The sequence below is a fragment of the Aquila chrysaetos genome, chromosome 5 (genome assembly GCF_900496995.4).
Source record: "Aquila chrysaetos chrysaetos chromosome 5, bAquChr1.4, whole genome shotgun sequence".
NCBI lineage: Eukaryota > Metazoa > Chordata > Aves > Accipitriformes > Accipitridae > Aquila > Aquila chrysaetos.
The window spans coordinates 72,345,594-72,366,299 of NC_044008.1; the positions used below are offsets into that span (position 1 = coordinate 72,345,594).

The window sequence follows — 20,706 nt, forward strand, 5'->3', positions numbered from 1 at the left end:
GTAAACAAAAGGCTTCCCTTTCCACTTCTCCTCCCTTATTCCACTCCAAGCCAAAAGTAAAACAAAACACAAAACTCCCCACACCATTGAATTCTTCCTTCAAGCAACTAATGCATTCACATTTCCTAGATTCATTCAGCGATGGGCTTACTGCCACACACGTCACCAACTCTATTCATGTGTCCAGTTTATTTGATACGCCTGTCAGGAGGTAAAGGAAAGAAATTATGCTGCCACTTTTGCAATGAAGGTAGCAACCCTCCCCAAGTATTTCAAATCTTACCATGAAGTTTTACAAGTCTCTTTTATGGAGATCATAACCAGTGAAAAGGAATATGTAGATGCAAAACCTTAAGTTGTTTTTGTTTTGCCTTTTTTTTAGCTATATACCAAATATGCAAATTAAATCTGAATGATACAGGATTAAACCATCCCCATCAGGGCTCTGTGTAAACTAGGGCTTCAGTCACAGCCTCAAACAGTGAAAAAGCAGCAGAAGTAACACGTGGGAAACTTTAAGAAAACAAAGGCTATTGCGAATATTTGCATTTCCTGGTTTAGTGTGGATGGAGCCTCTCAGACCAGCCAGGATGTTTCTAATGCATAACTTTCATACACTAGAAATTCCACTTCACTTCTCCACCCTACTGTAAAATGGCCTAACCCTCGCATCTCGTCCATTTTTCAACATCTGAAAAACCGCTACTGTACCATGAAGTCATCATAAATACACCGCTTACAAAGACTGAATACTATGCTGGTCACTTGGGGTGGGGAGGGAGGGAGGAAACAGCATAGCTTTAATTTAGCAGCTATTAGAATACTAAAAAAAAAGTCAGCAGTCAAAGATCAATTTTCAGACCAATTTCAAAGTTATCTGTTCTGCTTCTCACATTTGTAGTAAGCATAAAATTGTATTCCAGTAAACAAAATCAGGGTGGGAAACAGAAATCCATTAAAGATAAATGAACTCACCAGCTTTGCTGTATGATCCTCTCAATTACTTTTTTATTATTTTATCTTCCTGCAGTACTAAAAACGTAACACCCATTTTAAAAAAATTTAAAGTAACATTAGCAAGATTAACTAATCTCAAACCTGCAGAGGTGGTTATTATATGCAAGTGTGAGTGAAGTAAACTCTATTACAAGTATTAACTCAATTATCCTAGAAATACAGAAATAAAATAGTATTTAAGAGCTCAGGCAAAGAAAAGGGGATACTCTTATGAATCACTGTTCTAAAATCTTACGTCAATCCTTAAAGAGTTGTTTGAAATCCCAGCAGCTACTTTTTAACCAACACCCAGTTTAGACAGTAGTGATTAGTCCAAAATTATCAACTTGCAAAATACTTAAGAGAGCACAGGATTCTTCCTCTGAAGGATGGGTAAATAAAAAAGGTAACATGGAAATTTACCCATGTATTTCTCAACTTGTTTTGATAGGAACAGGGCAGGGGACGGCGGGGAGGGGAGCTAACACAAGAAACAAATTATAGCTCTGTTCCATCTGATGTATTTCGTACACCTCTGAAAATGTGCTGGGGGAAAAACACGCTAACCAGAAGCAGAGCCCTCGGATTTGTTTCACTGCAGTAGAACTCTCCACCGTCTGAATAATCTCTAGTAGAAGCAACAACAAAAGAAATTCATGATCTAATTACCAACCAGACAAAAATGCCCTGAATTTTAAAAAGGGCTTCAGACAAGAGGCACCTGCAACTAACCCAGACTCCTGGGTATCAGGAATTGTAGATACCAGCAGCTTTCCAGACTGCAGGACCACTGCCATCTCTGTCCGGACACAGTCACACACTTGATTTAAACAGGAAGTCTCAAAATTCTGTCTCCACTACAGACATGATCCTGGGGGACACTGCTACTGCTGGGGCTTTTCTGGGAAGAGGTGAAAGGAAAAGAACCACCAAAGAAAAAAAAAAAAAAAGGACACACCAAAAGCATGCACATCATTTACCCTTCATGAGTAACTCTCATGCCACTCTTCAGCAAAATGCTGTAAATATTAGTTTTACCAACACTAACAGAAGGACTGTCAGCTGCTTTATAAGAAACAATTCCTAAAACACAACACCACCTAAGGTGACAACTTTCATTAGGGGGGAAAAAAAGTCAATTCTGGCATTTCAAATATATAACTTGAAATATTTGAGTAATTTTTAAAAAAATCATTCCCTAATAAAATAACCTTAATGTTAAAGAGTTCATGACAATCATGATTTTGATACTATCACTAGCAAAAATCACTAATTAAGCATCTGCCTTTAATGTAAACTCCTAGTTCAGCACACTTTTGTTTTACTACTACACCTGATGTACTGAAATCATATTATATGGGGGAATACAGATGAGTGATGCACTCTTTACATCCTTCTGCATTACCATCAACATCCACAACTTCAGACACGGATTCTGATCCGTCTGCCCGATAATATGTGGATCCTGCCTCTTCCTCCTTTAATGCAGTTGAGATATTTAAGCACAAAGTCCCTATATTTACTTTTGGGGGGAAAATTGGTTTTAGTGGAACGCTTTCAACTCTGGAAACTGCCCCTCTCTCTAGAACTTGACGGTTTGGCTTCTGCCAAAAAAAAAAAAAAAAAAAAAAAAGGGTCAGCAGAAAAATGTGTGGACTATATACACACCTTTACCTGGTTACTAAGCTTATGCCTCTGATTACATAATTCTGTCTTTACTTGCAGAAATGCAATACCATGTAAGTGGGGAAAATGCCAGCTGCTTAAAGAAAGTACGTACAGAAAACCAAGACATCACCATTCATACGTTATTAAAATTCCCATGTACTTCAGTCCAGTCTTTTTCCCCCCTCAGATAACCATGAAGCCTCATCTCCAGGAACTAATTATATCAATAGACTACACAATTTATAAACTGATTTAGTTAAATTATTGCAGTCCTTTAATATGAACAGATTCAGTTTAGTTTCTCTGTGTAAACAGATGTGTTCTACAGTACAAATCCAAACAGTTTAAGAAGCTGGTGCTGTTAAACAGAGATGAGCTAATTGGATGAGCAATCCTATTTATTTCAACAAAAGTAAAGCAACTTATGTTAAAGCCATGTTTTTCTTGTTTTGCTTTGTTTTTAGACAAGTTGCTTAAATTATTTAGTCAAATCAGTACAATTTATATACTACTGTAAGAAATAAGATAAAAGAGATTTTAAAGAAACAGAACACCAAGAGATTCAGATTAAATAGCTCGTCAATACGTGAAAATAAAGAATCTTGCCCCAAAAAGCTTACCATGCAATTTAAACTACAACTTCAGAAATCTTTTAGGAAGATGCAATGTTCAAGTAGTGAAAAGACAAGAATTTTTTTGGAGAAAGAGGAGCACATGGTAGAAGATAATAAGCAGTAGAGAGTGAAGACTAAGAAAGATAATGGGAAGCAGGTGAGACTGAAAAGAGGAGTATAAAGCTGATTACATTAATGTAAAAACTATAACACTGTGAATCAATACTCCTAGCAGTATAGCAAATGCATAAAAATCCAAGAATGTATTTCCAAGAAGTTAGAGGATATTTTATTGCTAGTCATTTACAAAGGCAGAATGGCTTTCAAACGTAATGAGCATGCAAGTATTTCCATCGATCTCAAACACCAGTTACGAGGCTGAGTGGACACAATGGGGATTTTGAGGGGACACAGAAATGGAAAGCCCTCACTTACTCTGATGCCTTTCACTCTAGAAACCCTCAGCCTCTTTCAGCTCCACTCACAAAGCGTTATACAAAATACCACTTCTCCTGGTTTCTACTATTTCTTACGTGGTTGCACGTGCAAGGTAAAAGCAGCCCCAGTTTTCCAGAGGAACCTTTACATTTGTTTCCTAGGCACACGGCTCCCTGGATATCTCTATTGCTAATTGAGTGCTATTCCAGGCCCCCCCAAATACAATTATTTGCTAAACAATATATTAACTTACCAAATAATATAATTTTTCCTCTCACAACTATCTTCTTACATCTCAATTATTTAATACAGAACACCTTCCAATGACCTAATTCCTTTAGTTTCTCCATCATCTATGTATGTTCAAGCCAATACGACAATTTATATTAAAACAAGACCAGAGACATGCTAAAACTCTGATCAGCTACATCAACAATGAAGGAACAAAGAGGGCACACGCCTTTTCCCCTTTTACATTCCTTCCACTAGCTTTGTAAACTGTACCTCCTTTCTGCATTGATTATTAACTAAATTTAAGAATTCACAAATATATTTCCTGTTTATCTTTGTGCATTGTAGACTATGAGTGGCATTGTCAATGTTAAATAGATACAAGCTTTTAAAATACTAAAAATTAAAATGCAGTGATCGCCTTGGAACTGGCACACTACATCAAACTACATCTCCAGCTAATCATGTATTTTCACTAAATATAAGCAAATAAACTATACTAAGTCAGTTCACCAAGTTCTGCCAGCGTCACTCATTTCATGTTTGCACTCCAGACACGTAACAGTCCTCGCTAAAAGGTGATATTGCCAAAGGGTCACAAGATGGGAATGCTTTTAGGATGCATGCAAACATTTTGTTATTTAACTAAAAGTCAAAAAAGTACCTAAACACATTCAAGCTTACAAAAGAGAAATTAGAACAAACAAGTGAGTCACATAGATTTTGATCCTAAATATAGACTGCTGCTCAGGAGACAATAAAAAACACAGGATTGGAGAAGATAAAGTGTTAATCGCATATTTGGTGGTTTATGAGCCAAAGCAGTCTGAGGTTTAAACTGCTTCTGCTCAGTGCTCATCCCATTCAGAGACGATGAATCATTTCCCATTTGGCAACACTTCTGCCTACAAGGCTGTCTTCTGTGAGATTTCTCCTGTATCCTTGTAATAGATTTGCTAATTTAGTACACCTGACTTTGAGCAAAAGCTATTGTTGCCAGCTGTCAGACTAGACCTCGTCCTGTTTATCAGACACATCTAAACCATCCTGTTCTGCCCCAGTCATAGAAACAGAACACTCTTTACTAATCCCAGTGCAGTAAATTACTTTCTAATATCCTTGTTTTTCTTACTCTGCCAAAATACCAACACATCATAGATTTAAAGCAACAGCAAAATCAATTTATCCACAGCAGCTGGGCTCATACCAGTTTATCCAATAACCACATTTTTTTAAAGTCATATTTGCTGTTCTAGTCATTCTGTCCATGAATTCCTGAGTTTCAGCAGTAGAGGTTTGACTATTTTAAACAAAGGTAATATAAGCTCACAGGGAGTGCATTCTAGTTTTTTAGGCAGGCCTCCACAGCTCTTTGAAAGATAAATCAGAGCAAAACAAAGTATTAAACGCCTCACACACACTAAAACATTTCCTCGTTTTCCCCAGGGCTTTGTGCATGCAAAAGAAACTGCATTACTTTCTGTTTATAAATATTTGTCTGGACAGCAGCTTAAAAGGGTAGGGGCAACAGAGAAAATATGTGGTGTGTTGGGTTTTTGTTTTGGTTTTTTTAAACCTACCTACAGAGAATCTGGGAAACATATGAAAAAACAATTTGCGTACGACATTTTTACTCCTAAACAAAATCTACCAGAACTTAAGTCTTTACATTCTAGATTACATAAATCAGTTATACGGATGCAAAAAAGTAGACTCACTCTTTTTAGGTTTTATACACTGCCCAGAATTCCTACTGCACTTTAAAAAGCTCACTGTGTTCACAGAAACACATACCCACCCATTAGATACTCTCTTGATACTTTTAGTCTTCCAAATTTTTTAAAACTCTGTATAATAAACAAAAAGATGAGAATGCATCCACTCCGCTAACAAAAAAACACAGAGTATTTACATCCGTCTCTTCTTTTCCATTTTCAGGGGGCTGTGGAGCTGCTTACTCATCTCTAGCATTCAAATCTGACTTTGTTAATTCATGCTGAGCAGTCGAGGAAGCGCACCTGGACTCTTCTACCTGGGACTTACTTGGAAGACCAGTCAGACACCATGATTCAATATGCAAAGGCCATTTACTGTCAGCAGGTTCCACACTACCCTATGGTCATCTTCTGCTACATTTGTTGCCAAAACTAAATTTAACTGTATTTGCCTACTTGTAGGCTAGCTGAGGATCCCTGCTAGCATCTGTCTTCATGACAATATCCATACAACATTCAAAACAGGCTGATGTCTTGACTGGTTTCAGACAGGAAAAAAAATAGTAAAATAAATAAGAAATCAAGAGCACGAACTCCACATAGGAAAGAACTGGAGATCGTTTATGCTATAGGTAGCACAGATTAGTTCTAGAATCTAGAGGGAGGACTGCACGCAGCATTGCTAACACATGGTATGAATGAGAAAAGTTGTAGGAAGTTCGTAAAACAAGAGGATGCAAAACACAAGAAATTCATCAGTGCAGGGAAAAAATAATTTAGAGCAGTTGATAGTGATATAGCAAACCTACGTGACACGATTGCTATGATGCAGTTACATACAGGGCGCACCTATCTACAGGCAATCAAAGCAACTCTTTGGGGATTTGCAGAACATCCCCACCCCAGTAACTGCACATCTACTGCAACCACCCTGCCCTTGCAAAGGGGCCACGAATCTGGAACCGCCTGCTGCAACCTCAGCTGCAGAGCCAGTACCTGTTCTTCCAGGTGGGACAGAGGAAAGGAACCTAGGAAATAGAACAAGATCTTGGGATTTTAGGAAATTGAGATGCAGTCTGAACAAATAACAGAATTGAGAAGCAGTATTATTTCATTGCCCTACAACAGCTACATAGCCAGTCTAGTCCCCTGTAAAGGCATTGTTCTCACAACTAAAAGGAAAAAGACCTATATATATGTTTTCACAAGGTTTTTCATTGTAGCATTTGAAATGATGAATCAGATACTGTTTTTCAAGTATTATTCACTGGTACAATTTAAGCTAGCCCTGAGCAATCATTAAAGAAAAATATTTGCCAGGAAAAAATAACCCAGAATATATGATTCATTCACTTCTGAAACAATAAAACAGTTCACTATAACAAAAATAACTATATTGTAAATACTTTAATTAAAAAGTTAAAAAAACAGCCAAATACAATGAAGAAAGCATGCCCTTCAAAAAAAACCAAACAAACCAAACATGCATATGTGTGCAAATGCAAAAAAGTCTTGTTAGAAAAAGGTAATTCCATGGAATAGTTAACACCGTATCTGATGGAAATTGTTCTCTATCCTTCAGCTATTTAAGTTGATAGTCTTAAAACAACAAAGATACACCTCACCTCTCAAACTCTGACAACTCACTATTAAGCTGATAAACAGATATTTATTTCAGCCCAAGGTGACGCACGTAGTGTATATCTGAAAAAGAAACAGACCACTAACTCTGGAAAGTTCAGGACAGTAACATCACAGGGACTCCTGAACAACTCCCTGGAAGTAGTCAGGGCTTTCACAGACCTTAAATAATGACAAGGGGGATCAGCTGGGGGAAAAAAAAAAAAAAAAAAAATCAAGTATTTAATAGCTTTATAATTGCCCAAAGCTCAAGACGGTGTGAAAATGAGCACCTTCTGGGAAAAGACATCTTCATAGGAGCAGACTTTGTTTCAGTGTTGTATCAAACATTGGGGGGAAAAAAGAGAAGCACTGTTAAGCATCAACAAATGCTTAACACTGTACAAATATGAAAACAGTTTAAAAAGCTCACTTTTCTTCACGGTTACACAATATTAAGTGTAAGTTTACTCACAATGAAACCTTGCAGTTTCACATTGTATCAGTTCATTTATTTTCAGTTGACTAAAAAAATCATACATCTCACAGCACACTTAAAACTTCTCCTCACTTTGTCTATATATAGCCATTTTCTGAATAGGCCTCTAGAAGAAACTTCAAATAGAACATCAGGCCTTTCTCTTGCTGGAGATACACCTGCCCACTGAATGTAGTTTCTGATTTGTTTCTTCACTGTTTAAACTCTTTTGCAGACTCGTGTGTGTGTGTTTAATATACAGAATGAAAATCAAAGTTTTTCACAGCACAGGCAACTCAGTATAAACAAAGCACAGTATATTATATCAATCCACTAACACAGCAAACTGTTCCTGTCCAGTGGTGACAAACTGCGTAAAATTAGACTCCCCTCTTCTACAGAGAAATCTTTACATACAATCCAAGATCCATCAGAGTACACAAATGATGACTGCCATAGCCTTCTCTGTCCATTTGATATTTAACGTATTTGTATTGGCTCTAACTAAAAAAGGTCAAATCTTTCAGGCAACTAACTCATCAATAGCAAATAACACTTATCTGAAAAAAATATTATTTGTAACTCCAAAACCTTTGTGAATAGATGGCATTTCAATTAGCCAAGGAAACATCAAAAACTACATAATTCAATTATTATCACATATTACTTAACGGAAAGTTCTCGCTTTTAAAGCAAGAAAATACTAGCATTAATGAAGTGACGAAGACATCACATTTCTTATTATCAAGAATTGAAAAAAAAAAAAATTCTCATGTTTGCTAAGAGCTGAAGAATTCCTTTTGTTTTACATGTAAGGAGTAATCCTGATCTTATCTGCAAGCTTTTCTTAGAATTATGTTCTGAATCATGGCCACTTAGAAGCCAGCTCTTAATTCCCTATTTCTTCTATATAGGATCAAGGTGATGAACATGTGGAGCAAAGGAACAGATGGGAGAAATTTTGGGGTGGGTGTTTTTTCCTGTTTGTTTTTAAACTTCTGTCCTCTATCCAACTGTGTAACTGCTTACATTCTTTGCATTTGTTACACATGTTAAATTCTTATAAAGCACCTCTGCTGTAGATGACAACTTCTTCCAAGCAACACACTCGAATCCCTAACAATAACATAGCACGTGCAGCAACAGCATTCCCTGGTTACAAAGCCAAGTGTTAAAAAGTTTGGAAACAGGAGAATCCAGGCTGCCCCTGTGACCCTGTGTCATGTTCATTGCTGCAACACTAGAGTCTGGGCACCAAAAGATCCCCAGCGCCTTGTCCTGCCAAAAATCGGTCCCCACCACCCGCCCATTTGTCCCGGACAGTTCCCTGTTCCAGGTCACTCCCTTCTCCTCCACCCTCATCCAACTTTTGAACCCTCTGCATTTTAGTTAATGCCTCTCTTCACACTGGGAGCGCACCGCTGAGTTTAGCATTAACAGGATGAGATCAAGTCCTGTCCCCAGCCATTTGTTAAACCGTGTACTAATTCTTACTTGGCCAATACAGAGACATCTGCCTATTACCACGTCCCTGTTTGATAGCGTTCCTGCCCAAGAATAAAGGATTCACAAGAACAAAGGATTTTTAGAACATGTGCAACATACTTTTAATCTCATTCTTGAATTTGGTTTAATTTTAACAGAATCTTCCCCAAGTAAATTCAGCCCAATTTAGCTACTCAGCATAAAAAATTTCAGTGTTAGCAGGCTGCTTAACAGCAACTGAAAAGACAGTCTTGTAATGGGAAGTGCTAACTATAGTTGGCATTACGAGCTCCAACCTGGTACTGCAAGTTCAACTACAATTATAAATTCCACTGACAGCGAATAAAAAGCAAAGATGTTCAGACAAAGCAAATCAAAATTGTGTTCAAATTACATGAGGTAGAAGCAACTGCAGGAAACAGTGCTCCTATTCGTCATGCTGCTGAAGTGCGAATGTCAACATTCAGAAGGGTCGGGTTGACCGGGGACAATTTTTCTTTTCATTTACTGCTACTCCATCACAGTGACACAGGGTGGGTGCAGAACAAGTGCATCTCTAGTCTTGGACCACACTAGGAAGAACTACTTAAATGTGGAGAGTGAAGTTTCTAAATTTCAATAAACTTATAAAAACTAAAAAGCTTTTGAATGGGTCTGAAGTACTACCCAGTGTAGATTAAGTTACATTATGCTGATACACAGGAAATAGCTGACTTATTCTACAGGATGAACAATTCACCAGAGGAAAGAAACTTTCAGGAAAAATGATAAATATTGTAATGAGGAAATCCAAGGCACATATTCACAATGCCACATTCAGATTTCACAAATGAACAGAAATTTCTTCATGATCTTTTGGCCACAGAAGCAAGTGAGACATAGATAAATATAAATATATAGTACCTCCTCAGGCAGAATAACCACTTGCCATTAGGAAGGGGAACCAAAAACTTTATTGTCTATCCTTGTAGATGGGCCTACAGAAATTTTAACCTGCTTTTACCACCTCTGTGTAAGACATGTATTGAGAGAACATCATGAACTGTGGGAACTGCTTAAGGAAGGGAGAGAACACTACACAAATACTTTATTTTATGACAAGCCAGGCACGATGCATGTACTACTGAAAATTACTGTAAGTCACTTTTTCCTTAAAGGCCTTCTCTTTTCCTGTTGCAGAAAAAAGCAGAAACCAACAACATTTTAAGTCACCCTTTGACCCAGTTCTTAAGTAGAAATCCCAAGCATGAAAGATGTTCACAAAAGGGATACAACATTACATGACATCACAACTTCAGGATAAATCTTGGCCACTCCTGCATTAGTACAATAACAAAGATACAAACCCTTTAACTTTTTGACAAAAAGCACATATCCAGCTATTTAAGACAAACTGGAATTATTGCACGGCATCTTGAATTTACAAATAGCATTTGCTTCTGTAAGAACACAGGGGCATTTCCCCTGTGCAGCGGCATTAATTAGCTTGAACAGACTTCAACAGGAATTTTTCCCCATTCCACGCATCCATACTTGATCACCTCATTGTTATAATGTATGATATATACATTTGAAGATTCTGTTCACCAACACCTTGTGCTTTACCAAACATCCAGAATTGCTAGTCAGACATTTAGAAACACCACGTATAGGACCTATTTGAAATTATAAAAGATGGCACTTAAAATTTTCACAGCTGTTCACAGGCTTCAATTACAAAGAAGCTTCTGCAATAGCAGTATAAAACATTTTTTGAACTTTCTACTAGAATCCTCTAAATAAAAGACCCAGAAAATTTCCACTTTGACATGCATTATACCCTTCTTTAAAGTTTGGTCAATTAATGTGTCATACACTGTGAACCCAGGCTTAAAGAAGCCAATCATTTTTAATTTCATACTGAGTAATGCTGAGCAAATGCTCTCCAGCATACAGGAGGACCAGGTCCTTCACATCCATTTAAATGGAGTACTTAGCAACACATGTATTTTGTATCTCTTAAAATACATGTATTAATATTAGCATGAGGAAGAGAAACACTCGGTATCTTCAGATCTTCACATTGAAAATGCAATCATTATTACTCGGCTAAGAGCAATATTGCAATCAGCAGCATGAAACACAGGAGAGACTTCTGTATGTTTTAGCCCAAGCACAGGAACCCGCATTTGTTCTCTGCTTCCACTATAAGGTGACACAAAACCTGGTATACTTATAGTGCCTTCATGTTCCTGCGTCAGCTCAGCTCCTCTGGCTGGCTCTTGAACACTTTTGCCCCACTCTGTCCTGTTTCATCTTTACAAATGACCCCTTCTGCCTCCAAATGACAACACCTGCCTACACCAGCTCCACCTTTATAAAGTTTCTTCTATCACATCTGGTATCACCTTTTATAAATTAGGACAGAAGTACTTATTTTGCTGCTAAACAAAGAGGAGGATATCTTAATATTAACTACACCTAGGCACAATGCTACTACTCATTTAGTCCTGCATATAGTCTTCTATACAGAGCTATAAACCGTTATTTTAATAAATCCATCAGGCAAAATAGTGGGCGAGAGCTTTTTCTCTGAAAATAAATATTTATACACATCATAAATTAATCATTTCAGAACAACATATGGTGAAAATTTTATGTTAAAAGTTCAACTGAAGAATTATTTGTCATAAGGACACCTAAATGCTTGGCACAATTAATGCTATGAATTTCTAATCCCAGACAGTTAAGCATGAATGTAATTCTATGCATTTTATCTGGATATGTTTAGTTCCTTTGCACATTTAAGGATTTTTTTTTTTTTTAACCAGCCACGTTTATAAATACTCTGAAGGAGGTAAGATCTTCCTTCTTCCACCAAGAATAAGAGGATTCATTTTAATACATTTACATGTTTTCCATGAAAAGTAATTGCAAAGGTAGTAGACTACCTTTTACTAAAATAAAACAGCAAACTTTGAGTATACTCTGTCCACATTCTTCATGTCCTATGATATGCACAAAGCAGATGTTTTACCATATGCAGTTTTAGAAGCACACAGCCTGGTCTTTATTTGTATTACAAAGAAATCACCAAGTCGGCTCAAGCTTTCAGAAAATGCCTCTAGTATTACTGATACAGATTCCCACCTTTGATTAAGCACAACTGCATCTATAATTGAATTTATGTATGCATCTATATATAAACTCTGAATCAAATAGTTAGGTATGTTAAAAAGAAGTATCATTACAGATATATTAGTTATGACTCCATTTAACTCCATCACTAATATTAAAATCTGGGTCAAGGCAGAATGAAAATTAGTATATGTCACTTGTTTAAAACTATTTCATGGGATCAGCCAAGATACGCGCTCCAATCCCACCAACAGTGTGCTGTTCTGCAAACACCTGGCTGACTTAAGCCACCACCCTCACACACACACACGACAACCCACAACAGTCCTCCTCTACACCCAGTTAAAAAGCGGGACCAGAGGAAGAGGTTGATTTTAAATTGGATATATTCCTCAGCCCACCCCATCTGACAGCATGGGATGGAGCGGAGGGATGTGTGCATCCCAAAAAACAGTGCTGCGGGTTGGAAAGCCTTACTATGGCATTGTCACTCTAATGTTTGTGGCAAGATGGCATCACACATGCTAATTTAAGCATGAATAGTAGAATCTGGGTACATATTTTTACTGTGACCTGTAAATTACATAGTCTGTACATGCTCTGCATATTTGAAACAACTTAAATTAATTCATTATAGAAAGGATGCATTGAACCAGTTTACACTGACAATACCAAAGCCATGCTTGGAGTGACTTTCCCTTTCTGCACAAAAACAATCCTGGTTAAATTGTGTTAAATATGTACTGGCCAAGAGTCATTCCAGAAAATTAACAACAGGATAAAGCCACATAAACTCACATACCGCTACTTTTTCTTTCACTTTCAGAATTTTGAAAATGTGAATAACACTTCATCTAAGCAATACTTTTTACTCACTTTTGGGGATATCAGTCCTCCTAGTCTAATTTGCCTGAGCAACAGCAAAAAAAGTATTTTGAAGTAGGAAAAAAGTAATTGCCAAGAATCTGCAGGATGCTAAAATACAGCTGATGGTGCTGCATCACAAATACAGCACGTAAGAGAGAACTGAACCCAAATCATCCCAAATGCATAGTCGCAGAAGGCCCAAAGCAGAACCATGTTTACTGTGGACTTAAACTCAAGAGAAACAATGTTCATGGGCAGAAAGTCAAAAGGTAGTGGCTCTAAATCCCAGCTTTACATGGTTTATCCTTTTTATGATCTTGAGCATGTCTACTCTCCATTCCGTATCAGTCTCCCCACTTAAACTCAGATGATAATGCTTAGCCAATTTTGTCCTGAGCTTTGTTATCTACAGATGAAGATTTCTTTAAAGTTACAAGCATTCTTATCTATGCTTTCATTGAAAGTATTTAAAGTTTAAGTAGCAAGAAAAAGTCAACAGTTTGCTTCCTTGAATATGCTACCGTCAAATGTCCCTCAAGATTTTGATCCTCTTTCCCAAATAGGAAACGTGCTTTGCTAATAGCAGACCTGCACAGTAGCTACTTTTATATGCATTGTCTAACATTATTGAGATTAATCCCTACCAGCCCCTCAGAAGTCACTGGAATGATCTCAGACATTGCACGTGTCATGAGTATTTACATTTTACATATTAAAGCATGCACGTAATAGCCTGCGTAGTAATGTACTCATGCCATTAAGCCAAGTCAGAAGTTAGGTCATCTCATTATTGCAATGAGAAGAGGGAAGACACCCAAAGAAATCATCCACATTTTTAAACACTCGCAAGGTCTGGCCCAATAGCGAGATGCCATTTTAAGTAAGATGGCAAAGCAAGGACACACTTCAAAGGCCATGAGATAGAACAAAACATTAAAAGCTGTCTTCTTTTAGGGATCAACCCATTCACCTTAGGAACATAAAGACGACAAAATGTCTTCATCTGGGGCCTGATCAGATTTTCAGTGTGATTAACAAACAAAAAAGAAAAAAGAAAATAGAAAATAATTTATCACCACTAGCTGAGTTACTTAGCTAAGTTCAGCCTTGCAGACAGACATTATGGGACAGCTTAAACTCTTTAAATGTAACTGAAAAGTACATTCTAAAAATTACTCGCTATTTTTCCACCCCCAGGGTTTTGCTTTTATTTTTTCCCCAAAAGCTTTATTTTCTTAAACATTAACATTAGGACTGACTGCAGATTTTCCATACGTCTCCTGCCTATGTCCCATGTTACCTACACACGTAAATCCTGTACTCGCTTCTACTCGATGCTTTCCTGATTCTACAACCAAAGATGAATATTGGGCCTTTTTGCTCCTGTAGAACTGTTTTCCTACTATGATTTCCTCCCCCAAACCCTTTTTGATCTTTTTCCTTGCCATAATACCCCATTACATATCCTTGAACACTGATACCTGATTTTATACCCAGACGAATAAAACTTTGTCATATAAGCTGATCCTGTTGAAACAAGCAGTTGAGACCGCTCCATACAGCTGCTCAGTTGTTTACTGCAATTCTTTGGTGTCCCTGTGATCCACAACTGATTAATATGTACACAAATATCTATAACTATATACTGTATATATAAAAAGCATATATACACACACACTTCATACTTTGATGAAAATATTGAGGGCCAAGCATCCATCAATCCCTATACAATCTGATTAGACACATGCCTATTTACTTTAAGACGGCACCAGTTTAATCCACCTACTATGTAATTTATTGATTCTAATTTCTTAAGTACTAGTTTTTGGTAAGTCGTGTGTCATTAAGTCAAATACACCTTACATGAAGGAACCCCATTGTTTTATTGTTGACCAAAGCCTATCTAACTATAGGTTGCTGGTAAAGGAGGCAGTCCTGCCCTCTTTTCAGCTTCTCATGTGCATCCCTCTCCTTCAATGCAAAAACCCCATTTTTTTCTTGGTAGGATTAGCTTTGAGCTCATCAAATAGCTACACAGTTGCTGGAGTCAACAGAAGGGAAGGCCTAGAAAAGTGAAGCCAGGGACTACAAAGAGTAAAAAGAAACAGCACTCAGATTTTAAACTGACCTAAAATTGCACTACGATTTAAGTCAACTGTGAAACCATATCCTTGCTACTTAAAAATACAGGTAGCTACTTTATCAATCAGTAATGCTGTTCCTACAACGCAGCTCCACTATCCATAAATTTCAGTCCCGCTTCCAACAACACTAATGAGAATTCAGAATTTTGGTTAACCGCTGTTTTCGATTGTATTAACTGTTAGATTTATCCACTGCAAAAAACAGGTTTGGAGATTCCACACTGTTTTGCAAAACTCAAGAATATTCTGGCTTTTTCTAAATAATACATATCTTTCTTGAGAAAAATTATTAACATCACAAGAGTTTCTAGGAACTGATAAAAAAAATTAGCACCTTCTTCCTTCAACACTATAACCTTATAGTACAGTACCACCTTTGTACTCTAAGGAATGAATAGACAGTAAAATCAACAAGAGAATAGTAGGACAGAAGATGAGATGCTGTCTATTTTCTACAACACAAGATCCAGCGCTTTTATTTCCCTAATTAGCAACCTCTGCCAGGAAACCTAAAACCTTACAGTAGTAAGGAGGAAGAAAACCAGATCTAACAACTCTTCAGGCCTACCTCTGATTCTTTACCAACACCACTCTTCCAGCTCATTCCAGTTTTATCCACGGGATATTTATTACCACTTTTTACAATACAGTGTAACTGTGCTTTGTGGCTATCAAAGTGTCTTTACTTGTTAACTATTCCGACACAAACGCTAGCTCTAACACATGAACTAAATAAATTCATGTGCTCACCTTTATACAACTCAATATATTCTAGTGCCCATGTAGTTCTTCAGACTTCAAATTGATTTTAAAATACGTCTTTCTACTTGATAAAAAGAGCCCTATGGACTTCATTCAGAGAACTGTCATTGATATCGTAAGTGAAAGCAGTCAAATGTAACTATTTTAATGTCACATAATTCACAGATTAGGACATAAAATATTTACTGAGCAACCGAAAGCAACGGTCATTTCTCAGTTTTCTGAAGAATATAAGTTTAATGCAATTCAATATGGGGGGTGGAAGAAAGAAGAGTGCATTCTGCCCAAGAGTATAGTATATTTACAAATCCACAAATTCAACACAACACTGAGAAAAATCACAGTAAGAACGGAAGGGGATGACTGCACTTGCAGCTTTTGTACAAGTCAGATGTACTCGGGATAGGACTAGATAAAATGGTGCTACAAATGTCACAGTTGAAGGGATTTTCCTTATATTAGGGATTCCTGGGATAATGTTATTACAAGCTGCTAAGATAAATCTTGGAGAAGACTAGTGCAATTCTAGACTTTAGCTAACTTAAATTACATTGCCTATATTTTAATCAGAAACAAGCACTTGCGCCTCATACTAGAGATGAAATATCATCGGAAGGCATAATATTTGGGTTTTAACAATTATCCACCAATTTACTAGCTCAAGGTTGTGCAAAATGCATCGACATACGTATCACTAAAGATTCCAGTGATATTTACGAGACAACTAAACCTAGGAGCAAAAGAATAACCTTTTATAAGAAATGTATAACACAGATGCACTGCAAACTAAATAAAAACTTACTAGAAGTATGCCACCGCTGTGGTTTTTCTCTGTTATGGAACCCAGACCTAAATAAACTGTTAAACACTTAGTGTAAAGGTATGCCAAACATTTCTCAGAACTTTCTTAGGGTCCCAACAAAGAATCAACCTTTTTTGCAAAATGAGACCTAGGTTAAATATTTTATTTGGCTCCTCAAGATGGACTGAGAAGTTGGGCACTAGCTCCAGATCAGTTCTTGGACTCACATCAAACATTACCCTGTCATTTATCCAGTCAGTCAAAACAATGTTTTCCATCTAAACCTTTAATGTTTATGTCCTGAAAAACTGCTAATTGAATCCAGTTCTTGAAATTCATTTTTTAATCTATACCATCTAATTTAGAGATAATGAACAGAAAAGATAAGTATTATACCATGATTGCAGAATTAATCCTATAAATATTCAAGCCAAAACAGAAGACTGCTAGTTTCATACAGCCAAAGAAAATTAAGATTAAATAGCATTTGTCAGTTCAAGAATAAACTTTTAAAAACACTGGATATACAGATTCTTTTAATTCCAAACAGTTTTAGAATTCAAGAGCCCTCAAACTGCTTTTCCAATCAAAAAGGGTAATCAAAACCACGCAGAACACTTAAAACTATTCCTAGGCAAGAACTGACAACATGTCAGCTGAATTAATAAAATTCAGTATTTTTCTTAAACATGTAAAGCTTCCTTACAACAAATGACCTTATGTGAAACAACTCACAATTAGCTAAAGCATAAAATACTTCAAGCCTTTTTAACTCGAGAAATAGGCCAATGTTTCATATAAACTTCCAAGTAACAGAACTGGTACTCAGCAACTGCAAGAGCTGCTAACCCTGGAAGAGTCCCTAGAAAGACAATTTTGCCAGCGTCCCATGCTCTGCATATTCCCTTCCTAAAATATACGATGACAAAAAACCCCTCAGAAACGTTCCTTAAGATTGTACCTGCTTCTTTTGGGGACTGACTGCTCAACTAAAACTCCGTATGTAAAGCTACTGCCTATTTCTTGCTCACAATCACACTCCCCATAACATACTTATATTGTCACAGACACAGTTTCATTATATGCTTAAACCTTAATAAAAATAAAATAAATATGAAACAAATTGGAACACAAAATCCAAAGGTGAAAGAGACAACTCCCTAAACAGTACTTTCCATGCTTTTACATAAGGCTACAGACCATTTTTAATGTTTCAAAGATAAGCAAGTCTGAGCACTCACTGCTCAGGAAAAAAAGTATTAAAGTGCTGCATCATAAAGCAATAACCTGAAGAGAAAGCTACAAAACACTCTGTAAAAACAAGGCAGCACTGTTTCATGCATCAGTCCCAGCTATGCTTATGTTAAGAGTTTTATTTCTAAGTGTAATATATAGACACTCACAAATCTCCATGAAAACTAGATTACAAATTTAGTCCAAGTATTTCCAAAGTAAAACATAACCAGATACATTTTACTTTCCCTGTAAAAATAGCATACTTTGAAAAATAAGTATGAAAACACCTCTTTAATAGGCATTAAACTGGAAATATTTCTCATGCACCTAAAGTAAATATATCAACTCTTTCAGTATTTTTAAAAATGTTTGTTTTGCAAGCTGGTTCAATACACTATATGCAAAGAAGAGTATTCACAGTGTTATCTGTTATTTTCTAATCGCTTACCTTCATGCACTGACACTTTAGAACACAAAATATCATTTATTTGCTGGGGGCTTACAATACTTTGAACTAGCTCTTTTCTTGAAAGACTCCTGTATTTTTTTTTTTTTTTTAAGAAAGCTCTAGCAGAACTTCCAAGGTTTTTCCTCCAAACCTGTTTACCTGGGTTCTTATACGGAAAAGAACATACTTTTAAGTATTCAAAACCAACTTATTTTCCTTCCCAGCACGCAGGTGAACAGTTTTTATGATATTTTAAAATAATATTAGAGGTCAAGTGGTCTTCTGAAAGAGGGCAGCGTAAAGGCGCTTTACCAAACGAACTGTGTACAATCTTAACTGAGGAAGTTGGTTTAAAAAAAAAAAAAAAAAAAACCAAAACCAAAAACCCAAAGCAACAAAAAACAATAAACAAAGAGATCAAAACAAAGAGTGTGACAGTTTCTTTCGAGTTTACACTGAGAAGACGAAGGGGACCAAAAAAAAACCAAAAACCAACACCCAACAAAAATAGCTGGGGTGCGGAGGAAGAGGAGAAGGTGCCCCCGTGCCTGAAGTTTACCCCGGCCGCCTCCCCCACGCCTGGAGACCCCCGGCGGGCTGCGGGGGGCCCGGGCCCGGGGCCGGGCCGGGCCGGGCCGGGCGGTGAGGGCGGGCGGGCGGCACCCCCGCCCCGGAGCCCGCAAAGACATGTTGTTCCGGAGACGAGAGCTCACCGCCTCCGTCGTACCCCGACCCCCCCCCCCCCCCCGCTCTCCTCCCGAGGCCTGAGGGACTCCTCCGGCCCCAGGTTCAACCTCAAAGACACATGGAGGGAGCCCGCTCCCGCCTCTCCACAGCTGGGCTCTCCTCACACCCGCTCCCCCGGGAGGCCGGGCTTCGCGCTCGCCGCCGAGACCCCGCTGCTCTTCCCTCCCTCCTGCCCGACACGGCGGCCCGAACAGCCCCGCCGGCCGGGCGGGAGGGCGGGCGGGTGGCAGGCCCCGGCGGAGCCTGCCCGCTCAGCCTCACCTGTCAGTCGCAGCTTGACGGGCCCGTTCCGCCGGGCCCCTTGGTTGGACATGTCCTCGGCGGGCTCGGCGCTGCCTTGCCCGGGGCTCCCCCTGCCTCTGGGTCCGGGAAGGGAGACGGGGGAGGAGGAGGAGGGGGGGGGGGGGGGGAGGCGCTAATGGAGTCGGGCTGGGCGCTCAGGGCAGCGGCGGCGGCGGCCGCCGGAGGAGGAGGAGAAGCCCGGATGTGCCCAGCGTCGCCATGAGCGGGGCCGGGGCCGAGGAAGAGGCGGAGGAGGAGGAGACGCGGCCGCCTTCCCCGCTTCCCTTCCCTCAGCTTCCCCGCCCCCTCGGCCCGGGGTCCGGGCGGCGAGCACAACAAAGCCGGGGACGGAGGTTGCACGGCGGGCGGACAGGCGGCCGTCTCGCCTCGTCTCCCCTCCCCCGGCTCGGCCCGGCCTGCCCCCCCGGGGGAGGCCGCCCTCCCTCCCCCTCGCCGGGCAGGGGGAGTCCGCCCCGCCTCGGGGGTCTGCCCGGGGATGCCGAAGGGGGAACCGCGTCAGGTGGCGTCGACGCTTGGGGTCCTCCCCGGGAGAGCTGAGGGAGGGACGGGAACAACGGGGGTGGATTGCCATGGCTGGGAGGGAGAGGAGGGGGGAGACGGGGAGGAAGGTGGCAGTGAAGTTGGGGGGGTGGTTGGGACGGGAGAATTAACGGTACAAATGGGAAAAGACCGTAGGGGTGAGAATTCAGAGCCGTGGGGTGGTCGCTCAAGGAGTGCTGCTGGTCCGGGGTGGCGTTTTGCGTGGGGTAGGGTGTGACAGACTGGCCGTGGAAACTGTTAAACTTTGGACCGATTCACTTACTATCCACGCTTTGTGGAAATCGGCAGCCCGGTTCTGTGAGCTGCCGTTCTCAAAATAAAAAAAATTAAAAAAAAAAAAACAAAACCCTTGCATCCACGCCGTGTGGCCTAATTTAACTCCCATCCCAGAGAAAAGGTGACTTTCCAGAGTTTTCCCAGCAATGCAGCACGCTTTGAGCGAGGGGAGCTCCACGCTGCAGCGGAGTCACGGGTGGATTTCTGCAGGGTCAAAGG

At 39.2% G+C, this 20,706-nt stretch overlaps 1 protein-coding gene across 3 annotated transcripts in view; it reads right to left on the reverse strand.

Moving 5' to 3' along the window:
• SMURF2 (SMAD specific E3 ubiquitin protein ligase 2) overlaps positions 1-19,801 on the reverse strand; it is a 67,591-nt gene extending 47,790 nt beyond the window's left edge. For all 3 annotated transcript variants that reach the window (XR_005932565.1, XR_005932564.1, XM_030014441.2), the window contains exon 1: positions 19,630-19,801. Coding sequence is in view for 1 of the 3 variants with exons in the window: in XM_030014441.2 (XP_029870301.1) it covers positions 19,630-19,681 (52 nt within the window). In the remaining 2 variants the exon portion in view is untranslated. The remainder of the gene's footprint in view (positions 1-19,629) is intronic.
• Positions 19,802-20,706: the final 905 nt, after the last annotated feature.